The sequence below is a fragment of the Macaca mulatta genome, chromosome 14 (assembly GCF_049350105.2).
Source record: "Macaca mulatta isolate MMU2019108-1 chromosome 14, T2T-MMU8v2.0, whole genome shotgun sequence".
In the NCBI taxonomy this organism is placed as follows: domain Eukaryota; kingdom Metazoa; phylum Chordata; class Mammalia; order Primates; family Cercopithecidae; genus Macaca; species Macaca mulatta.
The window spans coordinates 75,010,885-75,031,839 of record NC_133419.1 but is presented as its reverse complement, the minus strand read 5'-3'; the positions used below and the strand labels follow the sequence as shown (position 1 = coordinate 75,031,839).

The 20,955-nt window shown below is 37.6% G+C and overlaps 1 protein-coding gene across 6 annotated transcripts in view; it reads right to left on the bottom strand.

The window, feature by feature from the left end:
* POLD3 (DNA polymerase delta 3, accessory subunit) overlaps positions 1 to 20,955 on the bottom strand; it is an 80,115-nt gene that overhangs the window by 39,393 nt on the left and 19,767 nt on the right. For 4 of the 6 annotated variants that reach the window (XM_077963787.1, XM_077963789.1, XM_077963788.1 and 1 more), the window contains exons 4-9: positions 19,898 to 19,937; positions 18,449 to 18,581; positions 12,622 to 12,889; positions 11,362 to 11,434; positions 6,267 to 6,432; positions 2,260 to 2,366 (exon numbers count right to left, since the gene is read on the bottom strand). In XM_077963787.1, coding sequence (XP_077819913.1) covers positions 2,260 to 2,366; positions 6,267 to 6,432; positions 11,362 to 11,434; positions 12,622 to 12,889; positions 18,449 to 18,581; positions 19,898 to 19,937 — 787 coding nt within the window. Of the gene's footprint in view, positions 1 to 1,648; positions 2,367 to 6,266; positions 6,433 to 11,361; positions 11,435 to 12,621; positions 12,890 to 18,448; positions 18,582 to 19,897; positions 19,938 to 20,955 lie in introns of all 6 variants that reach the window. The other 2 variants (XR_013404136.1, XR_013404137.1) reach the window with 1 other exon arrangement.

Here is a 20,955-nt window from a genome sequence, read left to right as displayed (position 1 = left end):
AGAGCTTGCAATGAGCGGAGATCACGCCACTGCACTCCAGCCTGGGCGACAGAGTGAGACTCCGTCTCAAAAAAAAAAAAGAAGAAAAGAAAAGACAAAACAAAAGAAAACCATGTACCAAGCACTGTCTTGGCACTTCTGACACATCATCTTATTTCATGTTCATAAAAAGCCTGTATCATTTATGATAAAAATCCCCGTTTTAGAGATGAAAAACAAGGAATTAAACAAGTTAACTAACCTGCTTAAAGTCACACAATAAATGGTCAAGATAAAATTTAAACCCAGGTCTGCCTGACTCCAAAGTTCTTGTATTTTCTCTTCTCCTGCTGTTCCTTTTCTAACTTCTGGCTGAAGACAGCATATTGAACTATATGACATACTCAGTGTAACAGAAATAAAGCAATAATAAGTTAGAGACTGTGTAAGGGTTTAAAATAAAATCCCACTGGCTTTGAGACAAAGACGAAATTTAAGAATAAAATGGCAGAGGTTTATAAATTTAGTCAGATGCCAAAAATTATCTTTGCCAGAGGAAAAAAAATCTAAGAGCTTCTGCTCTATATCATCTGTTATTATAGGTTGTGCATCTCTATCGCATTTCTTCACATTCCTTTCAAAACTAAATAACCCCACTTATATTTCTAATCACCCAACAGTATTATTGTTGTAGGCTACAGATCAGAACTACAAGGAATATTTCAGAATGATATAATGAGTGCTCAACCAACCATAGTAATTCCTTAACTTAGAACTGACTCCTTCACTAATACTAGAGTATCTAATTTACCTTTTTAATGTATATTAGGTTGATGGCTTCAAAGACCTTTCCAAAATCTTCCCAAGGTCTTTTACTGATTGGAAATAGGGAAGACTGTTCCAATTAGCACCTATTCCTACATTTACTTCCTAATTATTTTCCCATGTGTCTACATGGAGTTGTTCCTTTCTGCAGCCTTGGCCAAAGCATTTTGATAAATGACAATGGAATGAAAATATAGCATTTGCCTCTCTGGGATGCTCATGTGTCTTATCCTACCCATTCTGAAGGGCCACTAAAAACCACAGAAGGACATTGTACCTCTCACAGCATATCAACGACTGTAATTCTAAACACATAGCATGAATGGTAGAATCTAAATCCACAGAAGTGTAAAAGATGCTACATCTCTATCACAGACTCAACTTTCTGCTACTATTTCTTGGGTCTGTTCATTTTTTTGCATTACTGTCATCCATATATATAATTTGTTTTTTTTCACTCACTTGTATAGTTGAGCTAATATCCTTTTTCCAGAAGCCTCTCTTAGCATTTTCAATTCCTCTTAGTTTCTAGAAAAAGTAGAATCTTACAAGTTTCATTTTGTCCTTTGATAGCACAGTAGGTTCCTTTTTTGCATTCATTATTATTCTTTACTCTCCCTTTTAGTATCTGTTTGTGTTTGTCTCTATATCTTCATGTGATGCTGAAATACTTTAGACTAGATTTCCCCTCATTACCTAAAATGTTTTATACCCATTATGCCATGAATTCATGGACAATTGATTAGAGCAGTTCAAACTTTTCACCACTGTGTCTCAAGGTGGGCTTTTCAAAGTAGAGTCATGCACTAGTATATCAGTTCAACCCATTTAACTTTCTTTTTACCCTCCTTCTTTTTCTATATACTTTATACAATTTGGGGCAAGATCTTGGCTCTTCAAAATATTTGATATTTTTTAAAAAGCATATTAATGTTCCTGGTAAGACTCTTGCCCTTATGAGGTTTGCTTATCTTACACTGGCCCACAGCCTAAAACTAGAATGGTCCACAGTGTCATTCCCTTCCAATAATGACACTGCAGGTTGTTCCAGTTAACCCTAGCTTTACCTGTGTGGACCACCACCAATAATATCCTGGCTGCCTAGAATGTCACAATTCTTAAAAGATTCACATGAAGGTAGCCAAAGGAATATCCTCCCCTTAAAAGAAAAGAAAAGAAAAGAAAAGAAAAGAAAAGAAAAGAAAACGTCTTAGATAGTGTGCATAATAATAATTCTTATCCTCTTTCCCTCTGTGTTATTTTGACAAATTGACAAAAGATCATGGTTCTAGTCAAAAGGCTAACGCAAATTTCAAACAGAAAGAGGTGCTATGGTGTCTCTCAATGCTAGAATTACTACTCTCATTGTGATCCTTAATCCATTACTTTTTTTAGCTCCTTGAACATTAAAAGTAAAATTGATCCCCCTAACCAAAAATGACTGGTAATGCCCACCTTCATCTTCACTGCTATCAGATTCAGGAAGTTTGATTCTTCTCCTTTTTTTCTTCATGTTTTCAGTTTCCTTTGTCTCATCATCAGATAACGCTACTCGCTTCCCCCTGTTGTCATCCAGAAATAAATTAAGCTTGTTACACATAACAAAAATGTTAAGTATTCACATGCTCTTATGGGTTTTGCTTTATAACTCGTGGTCTTAATTCCAGAAGGTAGAAAAGGACAGCCAAATAGTCCAATAAGGACTCTTGTTAAGGATACTCTGCTAACTGACCATTAACTAGGTCACTTTATGAGGTGACTTGAATAAAAAATTTCTAGAGTTTTCTAGAAACTGCTGGAAGCTACAACCAGGTTATCAAAAATCTCTCCAAATTCCTTCTTACTTCCCTGATAGGACTTTCAATTATCCAACAAGCATTAAATAAGCAGCTACTACATACCTACAAGGCTCTTTGCTAGCCATTGAGAATACAATGATACAGAAGAAAATACTGTTTTCAAGAAGCTCTGGCAAGCACCACTGGCTATAAGGCAATGTGGTAGATTTAACTGGACAAATAAAATGTTATGGAATATAATTCATATTTGGAAAACTTACAAGCTAAGTAGAAGTTCATCATGTAGAAAGGGGAAACATATTTTAAAGAGAAAGAACAATATGAGCAAAGGCAGAGATATCCTTTTAAGGTGATTCAATTGACATAATAATAATAATAATAAAAACCTAGACTCCGCCGTGACATTATTTAGCTCCTCAGGATGAATGGATACTCCATCACACTCCTCATGCAACCAACAACTAATTTATCAAAGGCCTACTGAATGTTAGAGATACAAATATATACAAGACATAATCTTTGCCAACAAGTACCTTATGTCTTATATAACTTTAAATACCAACTTTCCTTTCTACCTTGAACTAGAAAAAGAACAATTAAACCCAAAGCAAAAGGAAATAATAAAGATAAGAACAGAAATCAATGAGATTAAAAAAAAGAAAATTAACAAAGCCAACGTTGTTACTTGTGGGAAAGAGATTAATAAAATTAATAAGCTTTTTATAAAATCCATTTTGAAAACAAAAATATAAATTACCAATCAGGAATGAAACAGTGAAGAAATCTGTATTGAGTACAGGTTCTACAAACTCGAAGAATAAGGTTATATAACGAACAGGTTTATGCCAATAAACTCAGCAATTTAGATCAAACTTTGAGTTTTAAAAGCACAACTCAGTCAAAACTGATCCAAAAGAACTAGAGAATTTGTACAGCTCTAGTTAAATCAAATTCACAACAAAAACCTTTCCCACAAATAAAATCCAGCCCTGGATTCACTGGTAAATTTTATTAAACATTTGAAAAATATGTACGTATATATAAACTCCTTCAGAAAACAGAGGAAACTTCTCCCAACTGCGGTCATGGATCGCTTAATGACAGGGACACATTTTGAGCAATGCATTGTTAGGTGATTTCACTGTGTGAACGTCATAGAGTCTACTCACACAAACCTAGATGGTCTAGTCTACTGCTCCTAGGCTACAAACCTGTATGTACATCATTGTTACTGTAGTAGGCAACTGTAACACAACGGTATTTGTGTATTTAAACATCTAAAAAGAGAAAAGATAGTAAAAATACTGTATAAAAAAGATTAAAAATGGTACACACGTCTAGGGCACTTGCCATGAATGGGGCTTTCAGCACTGAAAGTTGCTCTGGCTGAGTCAGTGAGTGAGTGGTGAGTGAATGTGAAGGTCATAGGATGTTACCGTACACTACTGTAGACTTTATCAACACTGGATACTCAGGCAACACTAAATTTATTTTAAAATGTTTTTCTTTCTTCAATAATAAACAGCTTACTGTAACTTTATTTTCAATTTTATAACGTTTTGGCTCTTTTGTAATAACACAGCTTAAAACAAAAAACTGTACAGCTGTACAAAAATATTTTCTTTATATCCCTATTCTATAGGCTTTTTTCTGCTTTAAAAATTTTGTATTTACTTTTTAAACTTTTTTTGTTGAAAGCTAAGACCCAAACACACATTAGCCTCGGCCTACACAGGGTCAGGATCATTGTCTTCCACCTCTACATCTTGTCCCACTGGAAGGTCTTCTTCAGGGGCAGTAACACACATGAAGCTGTCATCTCTAATGATAACAATGCCTTCTTTTGGAGTATCTCCTAATGACTGCCTGAGGCTATTTTACAGTCAACTTCTTTTTTTTTTTTTTTTTTTTTTTTGTTGAGACGGAGTCTCGCTCTGTCGCCCGGGCTGGAGTGCGGTGGCCGGATCTCAGCTCACTGCAAGCTCCGCCTCCCGGGTTTACGCCATTCTCCTGCCTCAGCCTCCCGTGTAGCTGGGACTACAGGCGCCCGCCACCTCGCCCGGCTAATTTTTTGTATTTTTAGTAGAGACGGGGTTTCACCGTGTTAGCCAGGATGGTCTCGATCTCCTGACCTCGTGATCCGCCCGTCTCGGCCTCCCAAAGTGCTAGGATTACAGGCTTGAGCCACCGCGCCCGGCCCAGTCAACTTCTTTTATAAGTAGAAAGACTACTGTCCTCTAAAATGATAAAAAGTATAGTGCAGTAATCATAGTAGCATAGCCATTTTTATTATCAAGTATTATGTATACATAACTATTAATATATATGCTATACTTTCACATGACTGGCAACACAGTAGGTATGTTTATACCAGCATCATCACAAACACGTGAGGAAAGTATTGTACTACCATGTCATGACAGCTATGATGTCACTAGGCAATAGGAATTTTTCAGCTCCATTATAATCTTATGGGACCACTGTCATATATGTGGCCCATTGTTGACCCAAACATTGTTATGCAGTGCATGACTAATCTTATGAAGTTAGCACAATTTTGACACAGCAACTTGATAAAGACATTACCAGAAAAGAAAGTAACTGACCTATAGCCCTCATAAACACAGGCAACAAATGCTTAGTGTAATATTAACAAATTTAATCCAGCAATATATAAAAAAGGATAATATCATAACTAAGTGGAGTCTATCCCAAGAACACAAGGTTGGCCTAATTCACCACATTAATAAAAACACCGTCTGAGCATCCAATAAATTCAAAAAAGCATCTGTCAAAATTCAATAACCACTCATGATAAAACCTCTTAGCAACCTTGGAACAGAAAACAACTTCCTCAATTGGGTTAAGGGTATCTATTAAAAATCTACATTTAACATCACATTTAGTAGTGAAATACTGAATGCATTCCTGGCAATAAGCATCAACAGTGAGTGATGTACCCATGGTTGGGGACATTTTTATCCATACAAGTCATAAGTTCCTAGGAGGTAAGGCCCACTGGACAGAGCTTTAACCCTCTAAAATTTCACCATTTTGTTGATGTTTTCAACGAGAGTAATCCCAACCTTGCCACAAAAGTCGTCTTTCTAGGCCTATCAGTCTTGACAGTGTCCTTTAGAACTTCTTTCAACAGACTAATTCTACCAACTATGAGGTAGTGTCTCCAATTCCTGGATCTAGTTTTAATAGCTTATGTGCTTTTTATTTTCTTTTCTAATTACATTTTACCACTTGAAAAATAAACTCATTGATACAAAAAGAAAACAAAGAACTTTTTCTCTTAAATTTGACTGGAAACAGTAACCCTTCATTTGGCAAATTGAAGTGAAACACACACACACACAATTAGACACACTTATGCCATGTCCACAAATTTAAAACAAAAACTAACAATCAATTTAGATCAATAAGGCCAAAAAAATGACTTTGGTCCTTAAATCATCCAAACTGGCTGATTCCACAGTTCTACTCTACTAGATAAGCTAGTGGGCTTCTCTTTCCATTTTGGTTGTATAGTTGTATCGGTAAGGCATTAAGTGGGATTTAGTACTTAACTGAAAACTGCCTGCTGTCAATAAGCCCAAAGAGACCTTCTCACCCCCAGTAGAGACTCTTCCCCAACAAGCAACAACATTTTCCTACCTTTTTTTTTCCTTCTGCAGCACCTTAACAGGCTCTGCTTTTTTGCTGGATTTTTTCAGGCCTGCAGGAGCTGCCAGCTTTGGTTCAGTGACAGATACTGTAGGCTGCTCTACTATTTTTTCTTCTTTCACTGCTTGTTCTGAGTCCAAATTGACTTTAAGTTTATCTATAAATAGAGTATAGCAGACGACATATGACCCCATCATGCAATATTAATACATCATTCTTTTGACAGTCTACCATGTGCCAGGTAATATGTTAGGAGCAGGGGCAAAAAGGAGCTCATGGACTATTTAGAAAACATTCCTCCTTTCCAACTACCACTCTAACTGTAACTTCTCATTTCTGCCTCCTGCTAATCCCTCATTGTATCACAGCCCCCAGGGTAAATGATAGTAAAAGCAAGGCTTAGAAAAAACATATACAACTTTATGAGGTATCATCTTTTTCATTTTCAGATGAGGAAAATCAATAATCAGAAGGATTACAAGATGTTTCCCAACAATACACAGTTTACAAATGGTGACAACGATTTGTAGCCAAGACCTTTACTTTCTATATATTCTATCTTTTAATGCCTGGATACCCTTAATATCTCACTACTACCTTAATGATAAAAGTTAAAGACATTTTGGATTCAAAGAAGTTTGGTTCAAACCCCGCTTCACTCTGGGCAAGTTATTTTATCTAAAAGTCAGTCTTTTCTACACCTGGGATAATAGTTACAAGATTATTATAAGGACTAAAAGAGATCAGTATTGGTTAAATGATTTATCCAAGGTAACACTGACAGAAAAGGTAAGAGTTGGGATTTGAACAGAAGTCAGTTTAACTCCTCAAAGTCCTTAACCCTTTTCCTACACCGAGCTGAAGAATGACTACTGTGCAACAGGGAGAACTAAGAAATGCAAAAAGGCCTCGCCATCTGAGGAACTATAGAAGCATGTCATCTAGCCTTCACGCTGTACTTAGTGATAGCTTTTCACAAGTAAAGTCACAAAATACTATTGGAAAGCTGTCAATAGCTGGAGGCGCTTCAATAAGTAGTTTTGGTTATATGTTGTTATAATAGCTTAAACCTTCTACAGTGTAGAAAAAACTAGTATCATAGTCTTGGCTATTATGCATAGCTTAGTATAATAATTTATATATAATGTGTATTATTTGAAGCTGTAGCTGATGGACCAAAGTGTAAAATGTAATCTATTTACACTTTTATTTTTCCTGAAGACTTGAATAGAAAATGCGAACGGTGGAATCCACCTTTCCAATGATGGCATACTCTTGCATTTTCAACTGTTGTTCTCAAGTATCAGTGCCTCTCAAATATCCCAAATTGTATAAGAGAGTAAACATGCATCTCCAGGGCTCTAGGGGTCAACAGCCAATCCAAAAAATACAGTACACTGGAGTCACATGTGTAGCTTTAAAATTTATGCAAAATTTTCAATCTATCACATAAATTATACTGTTTTAATAGCAATTGTTTTAAAAATGGCATCATTAGGAGAAAAAACCTCCAAACACTTCCTACCTACCTTATGTATTAAGGAAAGCGAGGCTACTGCATTGAGTTTACCAATTACAGAAAACCGATCTCAATTAAAATACCACTGATCAAACATTAGATTCAGCATCCAGAGTTTCTTCTCTCTGTCTTGGTTTCACAGAATTTTGAGAACTCTAACTTAAATATATATGCAGCTACCAATAGCCAATTAACTGGTAAAGAGGTAGTTCAATGCAACAATTTAAGGCGATTATTAAGGAAAATTTAATGACATTTTGTTACCTGAATGATCAAGTCACCTATTTTCTAGCTGATTAAAAGCATTTCCTTCTTATACTCAAGAAAACATGAAACCTTTTCAAGCAAATAAAGATAACCAATTATGACCTTTAAATTTTGTAATCAATGCTGAATTTTATCACATATAAAGCATTACTTTTAAAAATTGAGATATAATTCACATACCATAAAATTCATCACTTTACATTCAGTGGGTTTTGGTTGTATATCCACCATAACTGTCCAGTTTTAGAGCATTTTCATCACCCCAAAAAGAAACCCTGAACCCATTAGCATTCCTCCTTGACCCCAGTCCAGTCCCTGACAACCAATCTTCCTCTCCTCTCCTCTCCTTCCTCTTTCTCTCTTTTTTTTTTTTTTTTTTTTTTTTGAGACAGAGTCTCACTCTGTTGCCCAGGCTGGAGTGCAGTGCAGCGATCTTGGCTCACTGCAAGCTCTGTCTGCCGGGTTCACGCCATCCTCCTGCCTCAGCCTCCCGAGTAGCTGGGACTACAGGTGCCCGCCACCATGCCCGGCTAATTTTTTGTATTTTTTTAGTAGAGACGGATTTTTACCGTGTTAACCAGGATGGTCTCGATCTCCTGACCTCATGATCCGCCCGCCTCAGCCTCCCAAAGTGCTGGGATTACAGGCTTGAGCCACCACGCCCGGCCCCTACTGTCTCTATAGACTTGCCTATTCTGGATGTTTCATACAAATGAAATCATATATGATCTTTTCTATCTGGCTTATTTCACTTAATATTTCAAGGTTCATCCATGTATATCACATATCAATCTGTACTTCATTACTTTTTATAGCTGAATAACATTTCATTGTCTGGATATACCACCTTTGTTTATCCATTCATCAGATGACAGACTTTTGGACTGTTTCAATTTTTGGCTATTATGAAGAATGCTGCTATGAACATCTATGTACAAGTTTTTGTGTGGACATACAGTTTTAATTCCCTTGAGTAGATATCTAGGAGAGGAACTGCTGCTCTATGTTTAACTTTTAGAAGTACTGCCATATCATTTTCCAAAGTGAGTACACATCATTTTACATTCCCCACAGCAGAACGTGAGGGTTCAATTTCTCCATATCCTTGGCAACACTTGTTACTGTCCAATATTAAGTTTACATGGTTCAAGTCCCCACAATGAACTCTCTTCATCCAATTCTCAAGCTTCATTTTCATTGTAATGATCTTGTCATGTGTCAAATACAATAAAAAAGTCCTAATTTTACTCTGAACATTCAGCCTTGAAGAAATGTCTGTTAAATAAATTAACTTTGTAAGCAATTCTTTTTTTTACATTAATATTTAATAGTATTTTATTTTATCCAGGTTTTCCCCCTCACTGAATTACGTGCCATTATAACACCTTATTACTCCTACCTAGCAATTACAATCATCCATTTTTTTTTTTTTTTAGGAATGGGGTCTTGCTATATTTTTGGCTGGATTTGAATTCCTGGGCTCAAGCAAATCTCCTGCCTCGGTCTCCCGAGTAGCTGGGATTATAGGCATGTACCACCATGCCTGGCTTTTTTTCCATATTTATTTGTCCATCTCTCTCAGTAGAGTATAAGGACTTGAGGCAGGGACCTTGTCTTTTTCTCTATTGTATCACCAGTGCATAACAATGCCAAGCATATAGCAGGTGCTTGATCTATTTGCTAACTAAACACATGACTTAAATAAGTACACTTCTGTATAGTTTGATTTTTTTAAACAATTCACAATCACATATTTTATGTATTTTAAAAATAAGAATTTTAAAATTCACTGGGTTTTTAAGGTTACAAATGCATTAAAAAAAAAAGCAACCAACAAAAAGATGGGTCTCATCAAAGTTGCCAAGAAACCATGATCTGATTGGGTACAGTGGCCCATACCAGCTAGGCAGGTCAGTGACAGCATGATGCTTTAACACAGCAGTCCCCAACCTTTTTGGCACCAGGGACCAGTTTCATGGTAGACAATTTTTCCATAGGCAGGGGTGGTGGTGGGCAGCAGGGTAGGGGTGGTTTCAGGATGAAACTGTTCCACCTCAGATCATCAGGCATTAGATTCTCATAAGGAGCCCGCAACCTAGATCCCTCACATGCACAGTTCACAAAAGGGTTCGCAATCCTATAAGAATCTAATGCCACCACTGATCTGACAGGAGGTGGAGTTCAGGCATAATAATGCTTGCTCATTTGCTGCTCACCTCCTGTGCAAACCAGTCCCCAACAGGCCCCGGACTGCTACCCATCAGTGGCCTGTGGGTTGGGGACCTGTTTTAACGGAAGTAGGAATCATTCCCTGTACACCAACTGTGCCTGCAGTAATACAACAATGCTTCCCAGAAACCTTTAAGTATCACATTTTCCATTCACTTTTCTAGTTACCCATTCTGAGCTGCAAGAACACAAAAATGTTCTCTGACAGCTTTTATAGCAAACACAAAAACTGTCACGCTTACATAAGCAGAATATGAAAAAAAATTTAGCCATCATGGAAAGGCAGAATTTTGACTAATTTTGCTTGCATAGGCATGTAACAAAATGCCTCCTTGAAAAATCTTTGTAAAACTGATGCTCCAAGAAAGTGTGCCATAATTATCCTGTGGCTCCTGCATTCTTCCTGGTATTCTACCACATACTCTCAGGGGATGTACACTTGATATGAAGAGTATGAAAATATGTGACTACTGGTTCTTTCCATACAGAAGAATTCTTACTTAAGTATCTTTTTAAAAATAAAGAAGATTTTTGCTTTCTCAAAAAAAGATTTTTAAATGTCCATTATGACTCGGGCCCTTCTAATTCACACTGGAAGTCTAATTCATTACTGTAAGTAATCTGCAAAAAATAACCAAAGAAAGGCAAAATATTTGCTTTTGTGGACCCTTGAGAGATAGAAGAAATAAAGGTCACACCAGGCAAACTGACTCTAGCATCCATGTTATTAACCTCAATACTATACTGCGTAGCCAGGCAGCCTCCCTTTTATTTTAATCACCCATTTTCAAGGGCCCTATGAAGGAAATAGTTCATTATCTTTTCAAGGCGGGAAGTTAAACCAGGAATAATAAACTGCTCTCGAAGAGATCTCAACTGAGCCTAACTCACCCATAAAGTTCCAGCTAAGTTACTTTCATCAATATATTGGGCAGTACACTGTAAATTTATGTTAGGATGCAGGTAGTCTCCTGGACAGGCAAAAACTAAACAAAGTAACTTTTACTTCCGGTATAATGTCATTACATTAACATTCATTCATTAGTCAAAGTAAGGTAAGAACATGCTTACTCATAGCAGCTTTTCCAAAAAAGTTGCTCATCATATTCCCTTTCCCTGGGGCCTTGTTGCCTGCTGAAGATGCCTACAAGCACAGAAAACACGTATGATTTTTTGCTAGCATTTAGGCTGCTCATGAAGTAGCAGTCTCAAACAATCTTTTCTATAGCACACTGCTGCGATAGTATAGTCTCTATATAATAGTGCCAAAATGCGGAGGCGTTAGATATAAGAACAAATCTAGAACAATAAACCACACCAGATAGTAACTGGTGTTAATCTCTAAAGCTTAGTTTCTTATAGATCTTATAAAATTAAGTACCCATGGATATGTCTAAACTTTTCTTGAGCACATTTAAAAACTATTTAATTTGACAGAATTAAAAAAGATCAGAGGCAGTATGTACACAAAGCGGGAAAACCTAAAACATTACATTTTTAATCATCAGAAGTAGATCTGAATTCCTGGTTCCCACCGTTTAGTAGCAATATGAGCTCCAGGCAAATTACTTAAGTCTAGGTTTCAGTTTTACCATATGTGAAAGGGAAATAGTTAATACCTCCCTCACAGAACTGATAAGAGGATTTGAACAAAGACCAAACTATTGGCACACAGCTGAAATTCAATAAACATTATTGTTTTCCTCCATCCTTCTTCCCCAAGACAGACACTTGAAAATGACAGTGATCTGAATTGAATACACTTGACACTTGAAAATGACAGTGATAATAATAGTAACAACAATAATTATACTTTTCTGGATTTTTAAAATAGTATTGGAATGATACTTTTCTTAAGTCAATGCCCTTAAGTTAGTTCAGATGACTGAACAATAAAAATCTAAGGGACGCAAATAAAGCAAAAACAAAACAAAAAAACCCACATAAAGTATAATAAGAATGGGAAATACACTAGGAAGGAAGGTATATATTGCAAAGCCCAGAACATAAGATATTCCTCAGAATGACATATTGCAAATAAACATTTTTTTGAATGTTAACAATTTTAGAGGTGTTTTCACATGTTTTCATCTGGGTCTCACAACAATCTCGTTTGCAAAGGAAATCCAAGGCTTGGTGAGAATCATTATCAAAAGCAAAAGAACTCTTTCAGGTAACAGTATCAAGTATTAAAGCGTTCAAACTAAAGTAGAAAAATCAGAACTGAGTATCAGAACCTTACATAAATAAACTACTACCACTGGGACCATTAATGCTTTTCTAGTTACCCACTCTGAGCTGTAATGAAGGGTATCTTCAAAGAAGACTTACATTTGTTACTTCCTTAGCCTCTGTTTTAGCTTCCTTGTTGGTTTCTTGGGTTTTAGCAGCAGCTTTGGAGGCAAACATTCCCATAATTCCTTTGGGCTGCTGGGAAACCTGCTTGGATGCAGGTGGGCCATGACCATTGGTGGTCAGCTCATTGTTGGCTTGTGTCTCACTTGACATGTGAAGATGTGACTGCTCAAACTTTTTGGAAGATGAAGAAGATTCAGCAGGAGATCTAGGGACTGCAGCTGCACATTGTATAGCACTAAATCTAGGGACAGAAATGTTACATTAAGTTAATGTCAGCATATGCATTCTTGGGTGGTTCAACAAAAAAAAGAGAAAGAAAAAAAAACTAATGTCAGTACACAACCTTATTTTCAAATTCTTGCTTCTTCCACACAATACTTAACTCTAATATTGTTTAAAATCAACTTTAGAAAAATGTTGTATGAAACTCTCTATTACATAAAGAAACAAATACTAGAGAGAAGTGAGTCACTTGTACTAGGTCATACATCTAGTTAGTAACAGACAGGGTTGGAATTAGGTGCCTTCTACCACCATTAATTAAATATTCTTGCTTTTTTTGAAAAAAGTATCCTAATTCAAAAAAGAATGCAACCAACAATAATAAAAGATGCAGTAATTTCGTTATCCTTGGGAAATGAAATAGCCCTTGTTTTTAAAGACCTTCCTCTGATAGGGCTAGATTTGCAATAAATATTGACTGAATCAAAACTAAGCTTTAAATATTAACAAATTTCCTGGCAACGCTCTTGGCCAGAGTAAATCATGCTGCAGGGTTGGGTGTGCTGGCTCATGCTTGTAATCCCAGAGGTTTGGGAACCTGAGGTAGGCAGATCGTGTAAGTCTAGGAATTTAAGACGGCCTGGGCAACATGGTGAAACTTTGTTTCTACAAAAAACACAAAAATTAGTTGGGTGTGGTGGCACACGCCTATAGCCCTGATTACTCGGGAGGCCAAGGTAGGAGGATCACCTGAATTCAGGAGGTCCAGGTTGCACTGAGCCATAAGCTCATCACTCAACTCCAGTCTAGGGAACAGAGTGAGACGCTGTCTCAAAATAAATAAACAAATCATGCTTTAAAACAAGGAAAAGGCTGGGTGTGGTGGCTCACGCCTGTAATCCCAACATTTTGGGAGGCCGAGGCAGGTGGATCATGAGGTCAGGAGTTCAAGACCAGCCTGGCACACGGCAAAACCCTGTCTTTACTGAAAATACAAAAGTTAGCTGGGCATGGTGGCACGTGCCTGTAATCCCAGCTACTCAGGAGGCTGAGGCAGGAGAATTGCTTGAACCTGGGAGGCAGAGGTTACAGTGAGCCAAGATCACACCACTGCACTCCAGCCTGGGTGACAGAGTGAGACTCTGTCTCAAAACAAAAAACAAAAAAAAGAAAAATAGGAGAAGCTGGGAGCAGAGCCACTGGCTCCAATAACCTATAGTCCTTGACAGCCATTTGTTAATAATTTCTAATAATACTAACGACACCAGACAAGTAAGTATGCCCAAGGCCAAGAGAAGAAAATTGGTGGAACAGCTTGCGTGGCATATTAAAGGGAACATACATCTCTTCTCTAATCATTATAGAAGTGCCGTTTCACACAAATCCATAATGTAACATTCCACATTGTGAATAGGTAATTAATTTAGCCTTCTCACAGGATTATTTTCTTTGTTAGAAAAAGCAAAGTTCCCCAGCTTTTTCTAACAAAGAAAAATATTTTATTTTTCCCAGTCTTGCTTATTGAGCATACGTAAGAACTCCTTGAAGTCTTATTTATCTTTTTTATTTCAGGCACCCAGCTCAAGACCTGGCACAGAAAAGTGCTAGAAACAACATGTTGAAAGAATGACTAAGTGAATGAAAGTGAGGCTTCTGGCTTCTCTCCCTTCTTTAGTGTATCACCTTCAACTTGGGGTGGGAGATTTCTAAACTATGTGGTGATAGCAATTATCTTAAAGATCAACCAGGCACAACTTCGAGATTAACTGCTAGAACACCTGGTCTAATGAAAAAAAAAAGAAAATCCCTGATACATCATTTCATCTCAGAAGTAACTTTAGACTGGACAGCCCCAAAGCTAGAGTCAAAAGCTCCAAAAATCTTCCACTGATTTATTATGGTCTTCATCAGAAAACTCTGTATTTACACACATCTTTTGTGCATCAGAGTTAAGAACAGATGGAAATCATTTGCTTTCACCCACTGCTCTTCCTCTCTGGCCTTGCAGTACTTCCACATACAAGGAAAAGGGTAATGTTTTATTTCACTGTCAATGTCTGAAGTTGGCGTTGAAACAACTCTTTCTCCTTCTGGTTTGAATTCCACACCTTAGGGTCAGGACCAGGAATTGGCAATGAGGAAGAGACCGAGTTAGGCTGGGAGTATGTCTGATGACAAGAGATCTCTGGTCAATCCTAAAATTTCAACTTTCTTCATGTCATGGCACTTAAAACACACGAAATCATGAGTCAGATCTCAGTTGGCCCATAATTCTCAGGACCAAATACAAACTCATTTGTTGGAGATAAATTCACTTTTCTACTGAGGATACTTTAAGTAATTAGGTAAAGTTTCACTGAAGTGCTTCCTATTACCACATTTCTACTTGCCATGTTTATTTTAGTGGGCCCTGGCAGATTTCATTTTGAACTTTTGCGTCACTTTTATTCTTGTTTGCTTACTTGCTAGATACAACAAAGGAACTGATTTTTAGAGCCTGGAATACCCAACTAGATTTTAAAATTTTTTGAAATCTAGTAATATATTTCAAATAAACTTATCAGGGTGTTAATATTTTCTTGAAATCCTTCCCTAAAAGACAAGAGACTTGTAAATTATTACTCTTTGGCTATACATTTGTTTATTTAATAAATATTTGTATACTTATGCTCAAGGTTTTGAGCTAAAGAAAAAAAAGAACTAATGTCTATCACTAATTCACTCAATAACTACTTATTAGTGTGCCAGGCACTATTTTGGGTATATAGTTAACAACTGAGACACGATCCCTATTCTCATGGAACTTACAGAAACTATGGCAATTCTGTCTCTCTCTCTCCCTGAGGACCCATCTTTATCAGTCATCCCACCTCCCCAGGATTTTCAGCCTTTTCTTCTCTATAGCACCCTCCTAACAATCCAAGTTCAAGTCATTCTCAACTTTAGAAACGTATATATCCTTCCCGTCTCAATCCCTCCTTAGCTACCACCCTCTTTTCTGCTTTGCAGTCAAATCTCCTGGAAAGATCTGTCCATATTTGCTGTCTCACTTCCTGTGTTCCCATTTACTTAGCTCACCAGAATCTGGTCACTCCACTGAAAATGCTCTTACCAAGGCTATCACTAAATTCCATGGATAATTTTCACTTTCTAACTTACTTGGCTTCTCAGCAACGTTTAACATTGTTGACTGGTCCCTCCTACTTGAATCTCTTTCCTTAGGGGCTAAAACCCCATATACTCTTATCTCTGATGGCTCCCTCTTGAGCCCCCCTTTTTCTGTTCTTCCCTTGAAAAGCAACTATCATTAAATAGTGCTTACTATGTGCCAAGTGCTATTCTAAGTGCTTAACATATAATAGTCCATTTAATCCTCTACAACCCTATTTGGCTGGTACTATTATCAGCTTTACTGACAAGAAAATTGAGGCACCGAGAAGTTAAATAATTTGCCCAAGGTCACGCAGCTAGTAATTTGGCCTAGAGTTTTACTTTCTGCCCTTCTTTCATTCTATACATTCTCTCTGCATAACTATCTACTACTATGGCCCAGTTACTATTCTTTCTGATTCCAAAATCTCTCTTTAACCCAGATTTCTCTCCTTAGCTCTAGATTCACCTATCTTTTGCGATGGACATCCTCACTTGGATTTCTCACAGGCTTCTCAAACTCAACATCTCTAAAACCCAATTTGTCATTTTTCTCTCTCTCCTAAAGCCTGCTCCTCCTGTTATATTCCCCTTCTTAGTACTCAGCTGCCCAAGCCAGAAGCATGGGTATCAAACTTTTAATACCAAGAAAGGCTATCTTCCCCCATCCCCTACCCCCACACACCTTGTCCCTGACCACTACCATACATTGAGGTTGTTTTTTATTTTTTTTTGAGACAGAGTCTCGCTCTGTCGCCCAGGCTGGAGTGCAGTGGAGTGATCTCGGCTCACTGCAAGCTCCGCCTCCCAGGTTCATGCCATTCTCCTGCCTCAGCCTCCCGGGTAGCTGGGACTACAGACGCCTGCCACCACGCCCGGCTAATTTTTTGTATTTTTAGAAGAGACAGGGTTTCACCGTGTTAGCCAGGATGGTCTTGATCTGACCTTGTGATCCACCAGCCTCGGCCTCCCAAAGTGCTGGGTGCTGGGATTACAGGCATTAGCCACCACGCCCGGCCACGTCAAGGTTTTTTGATGGTCATGACTCATTAAACTTCACACCTCTCCATCCCCAACAGCACAACTTTACATCAGAAAACTGTCGTATCCACCTGGATCACAGCCACATTTCTCCTCCCAGATGGCCTTGCCTCCAGATTATTCTCTTCTGATCTATCTTCAATACTGCAGCCAGAACAATCTTTCTAAAATGCAATTTTGATAATTTCACTCCATCTGCTTAAATATTTTCAGTGGCTCCCCAGTGCTCTCAGAATAGAGTCTAAATTTTTATCCTAGTAATCAAAGCATAATGTAATTCCTGCTTGGCCTTTTTAGTCTTCTATCTAATTATTTCCTACCTTTCACTCTAAGTTGCAGCCACAGAAAACGATTGTGGTTCTGCACAAGCATGTTTTCTCTCTTAGCTCTGTCCTTAGCCTCTCATTTCTCCTTTGCTTGGCTATTTCTATTGGGCCTTCAAGCCTCAAGTGAGATGTTATAACCTTCAGTGTCATAAGTCATAACTGTCTTGTCCCCTGACTCTATCCATCCAAAAGTGGGAGATAAGTGCCCCAGCCAACATCTTCCCCCAATATTCCTCCTATTACAGCACTCTTACACTGTATCATAACTCCTGTCTCCCATCAGTTACATGAAAAGGTACACGGGCACATTCACTCTCTACTGTATGGTATGTCACAGGTATCATGAGATATTTGCTGAATGAATTCAAATGATTTTACTCAGTACCTGTCACAGCAGTAGGTGCTCAATATATATCTGGGGAACTGATCTGAATTCTCAATACAACCCCACGAAGTAGACATTATTACATCGAATTTAAAGGCAAAGAAACCAAAGCTCAAAGAGTTTAAGTAATTCGTCCAATGCCACCGGGCTACTAAGCAGCAAAGCCACAACTCAAGCCTGTGACCACCAATTTCCAAAACGTACATGCATTATAGCCCATTACCTCCTTGTGCTGTTAAGGATACAAAAGATTTTAAAAACCTGATCCTGGTATGGAAGCTTAAGAAAAAGTTGTTTTTGGATGAAAAGTAGAGGGGTATCAAATTAGGAATTATTTTTTTAAGGACAACATTTGAACTAGTTGAAGGATAGGTAGGATTTAGACAAGCAGAGACTGGGTAAGGGAGTTAGAAAGGGCACGACAAACATTTCTGGTGGCAGTGACAGGATAAATACATGAGAAGTAGATTTATGGGGAGTCCACTGGGGTTTTCAATATGGGTTGTGGCTGCTATTTTTCACCTTATGATGTACTAATAAAACCAGGCATGTGTCTTATTGCAAGATAAATGGGGTTTTACTAGACTTGGCATTCACTCTTAAGAGGCAGCCACTGTGTAAACATCTTACAAAATCAATTCGTAAAGAAGCCCACAAGGAACATTAAGAAGCTTACTTGCTGCAGTTCTGCAAGTTGCTTTTAAGGATGTCATAGTCAGTATTGAACAGAGGCCCACTGTCCTTTAGCATGGCTTTCTGGATGCTGTACACATGGATGCTGGCAGTCACAGCTAGCTTGGACTTCACTGCTACAAGTCAACAGGAAAAGCAGTCTGTTAATACACAAACTTCATAGCATAGAGGACTTTAACAAGAAACCCTTCTGCATTAAAGCATTTGTAATCTGCGGTGGTCCAAAAAACTCTAAAAGGCCACATAGCCACATATACAGTAAAACATCAACCCTTCTGTCTGCAATGGGGACATTATGACAAGTTGGTGGTGGTGAGTCATTTCTAAGTACAGCACCTGTGAGGGTATCAGTCATGCAGTGGACACTCAGTAAATATTAATGATTGACGATGACTACGATGATCTTTTTCTTTCGGTCAGAAAAGAGCCTTACACTATAGCATATAATTAAAGAGGACTAAGTAATTTATATCTGAGAATATCATTTATATATTTCAATTTTAGTTTAGAGAAAGCAACTCTATAATAAAAACAATGCAAACTAGATAAGCCTACGGAGGAGAAACACAAAAGAACACCACAAGAATAAATGTTAGGTTCTGTGAAGGAAAGGATTGCAGCTAACTTGTTCCATGTCCCCAGTTCCTAGTATAGAGCTTGGCACATAGTAGATAATCATTACCTATCTATACAATAAAGAAATTTTGCTTTGCTTAACACTGTGGGAATTCAGAAAGTAAAAAGTAGACAAACCCACCACTCTGAATACTTTAGAGTTAAATTTGGTAAAATACCCCCATCCTACCCTCACAGGCAGGAGCTCTTTCTTTTTAAAATACACATATTTTTTGTGTCCCTGACATGGCTGCCCTCCACCCTCCTCAGTCCCAATCTGTGAAATGGGGCCTGCAGGCCAAGGAGCCTTTATATACAAAGTACAACAGTACAGGTTTTGTCTTGAGATATAGGTCCAAGATCAGGAGAACCCTGTTATTAAATTCCTTTGAATTGGGTTTTTAAACAATCGAATGGTAGCACTAATAGTCTTGAAAGAGTGAGACAAATTTAATTTAGAAGTCTTTCTAACTTCCAGAAAAGCATTCTTTAACTTGCTTCCTAAAAAAACTGCCACTGTCTTTTTACAGTTGATGAGGTAGCTCATATGGTATTCATAACAGTTTCTGCATGTGTCACGAGTTTTGAAATTCTATGATAAAAGTGCTTTATAAATGTCAGCAGCTATTGGCCCTAAAAATGGGAAGTTAGGCAGATGTAGTATCATATTTTAACATGCTTCAAAAACTACTAATAAAATGACTATTGGGCTATTCAGTTAAATAGCTAAATATATGCAGATGTTAGAGGCAGATTTTTTATTGCACCTACATTGATGCCATAAGAGGAAAACTTGCTAAGTCACTAAAACACTTACCTTCCAATTTATCTTCTCTCACTACTGCAACCTTGTGGCACTGTAAGAAAACAACACTTGATTAGTGCTTAATGTAAGAATCTGCAATTTTAATTTCCTTGCTCCAATAATTCAATTGTGCTTGGATGTGAATTAGGAAAACACCAGGCACTCCTTAAAATATATGTTATAATTTAATAAAGTCAGACTCACTTTTAATTTGCTTACTTTCAGGAAAAAAATAATTTGCTTATCTTAAAACTTCTCAATAAGGTTAAGAAAAGTGATCTAGTACAGATTTCAGTACTACAATTTAAAAAATAAAGCATCTCAAATCAGTGTGAGCAAAGGCTTTTTAGTGAGTGATTTAATAAGAATTACTGTATAATCATATGGAGCCACATAAAAATTGGATCTGTTCCTCATACCATATACCAAAATAAATTCTAAATAGATCAGAGATTTAAATGTAAAAAATGAGGCTGAGTGCGGTGACTCATGCCTGTAATCCCAGCACTTTGGGAGGCTGAAGTGGGTGGATCACCTGAGGTCAGGAGTTTGAGACCACCTTGGCCAACATGGTGAGGCCCTGTCTCTACTAAAAATACAAAAATTAGCTGGGTGTGGTGGCAGGCGCCTGTAATCCCAGCTACTCAGGAGGGTGAGGCAGGAGAATCACTTGAACCTGGGAGGCGGAGGTTGCAGTGAGCTAAGATTGTGCCACTGCACTCCAGCCTAGGCGACAAGAGTGACACTTGGTCTCAAAAAAAAAGAAAAGAACACACACATGCACATGAAAACGTGTGTGAATTCTATAACCGGCTATAACCTAAGAAAGAGGGAACATTTCCTAAGTATAATTTGAAATCCAGAAATAACTGAAATAATCTATAAAAAAAAAATTTAAATGAAAAAAAAAATTTAGTACAAAAACAAACAATAAAGTGGAAAAAAAATCTGCAACTTACATCACAAAGGGTTAATATGCAACTTCTAAAAATAAAGAAAACAAAGACTAACAACCCTTTAGAAAATGGGCAAGAGAGGCCAGACGCAGTGGCTCATGCCTGTAATCCCAG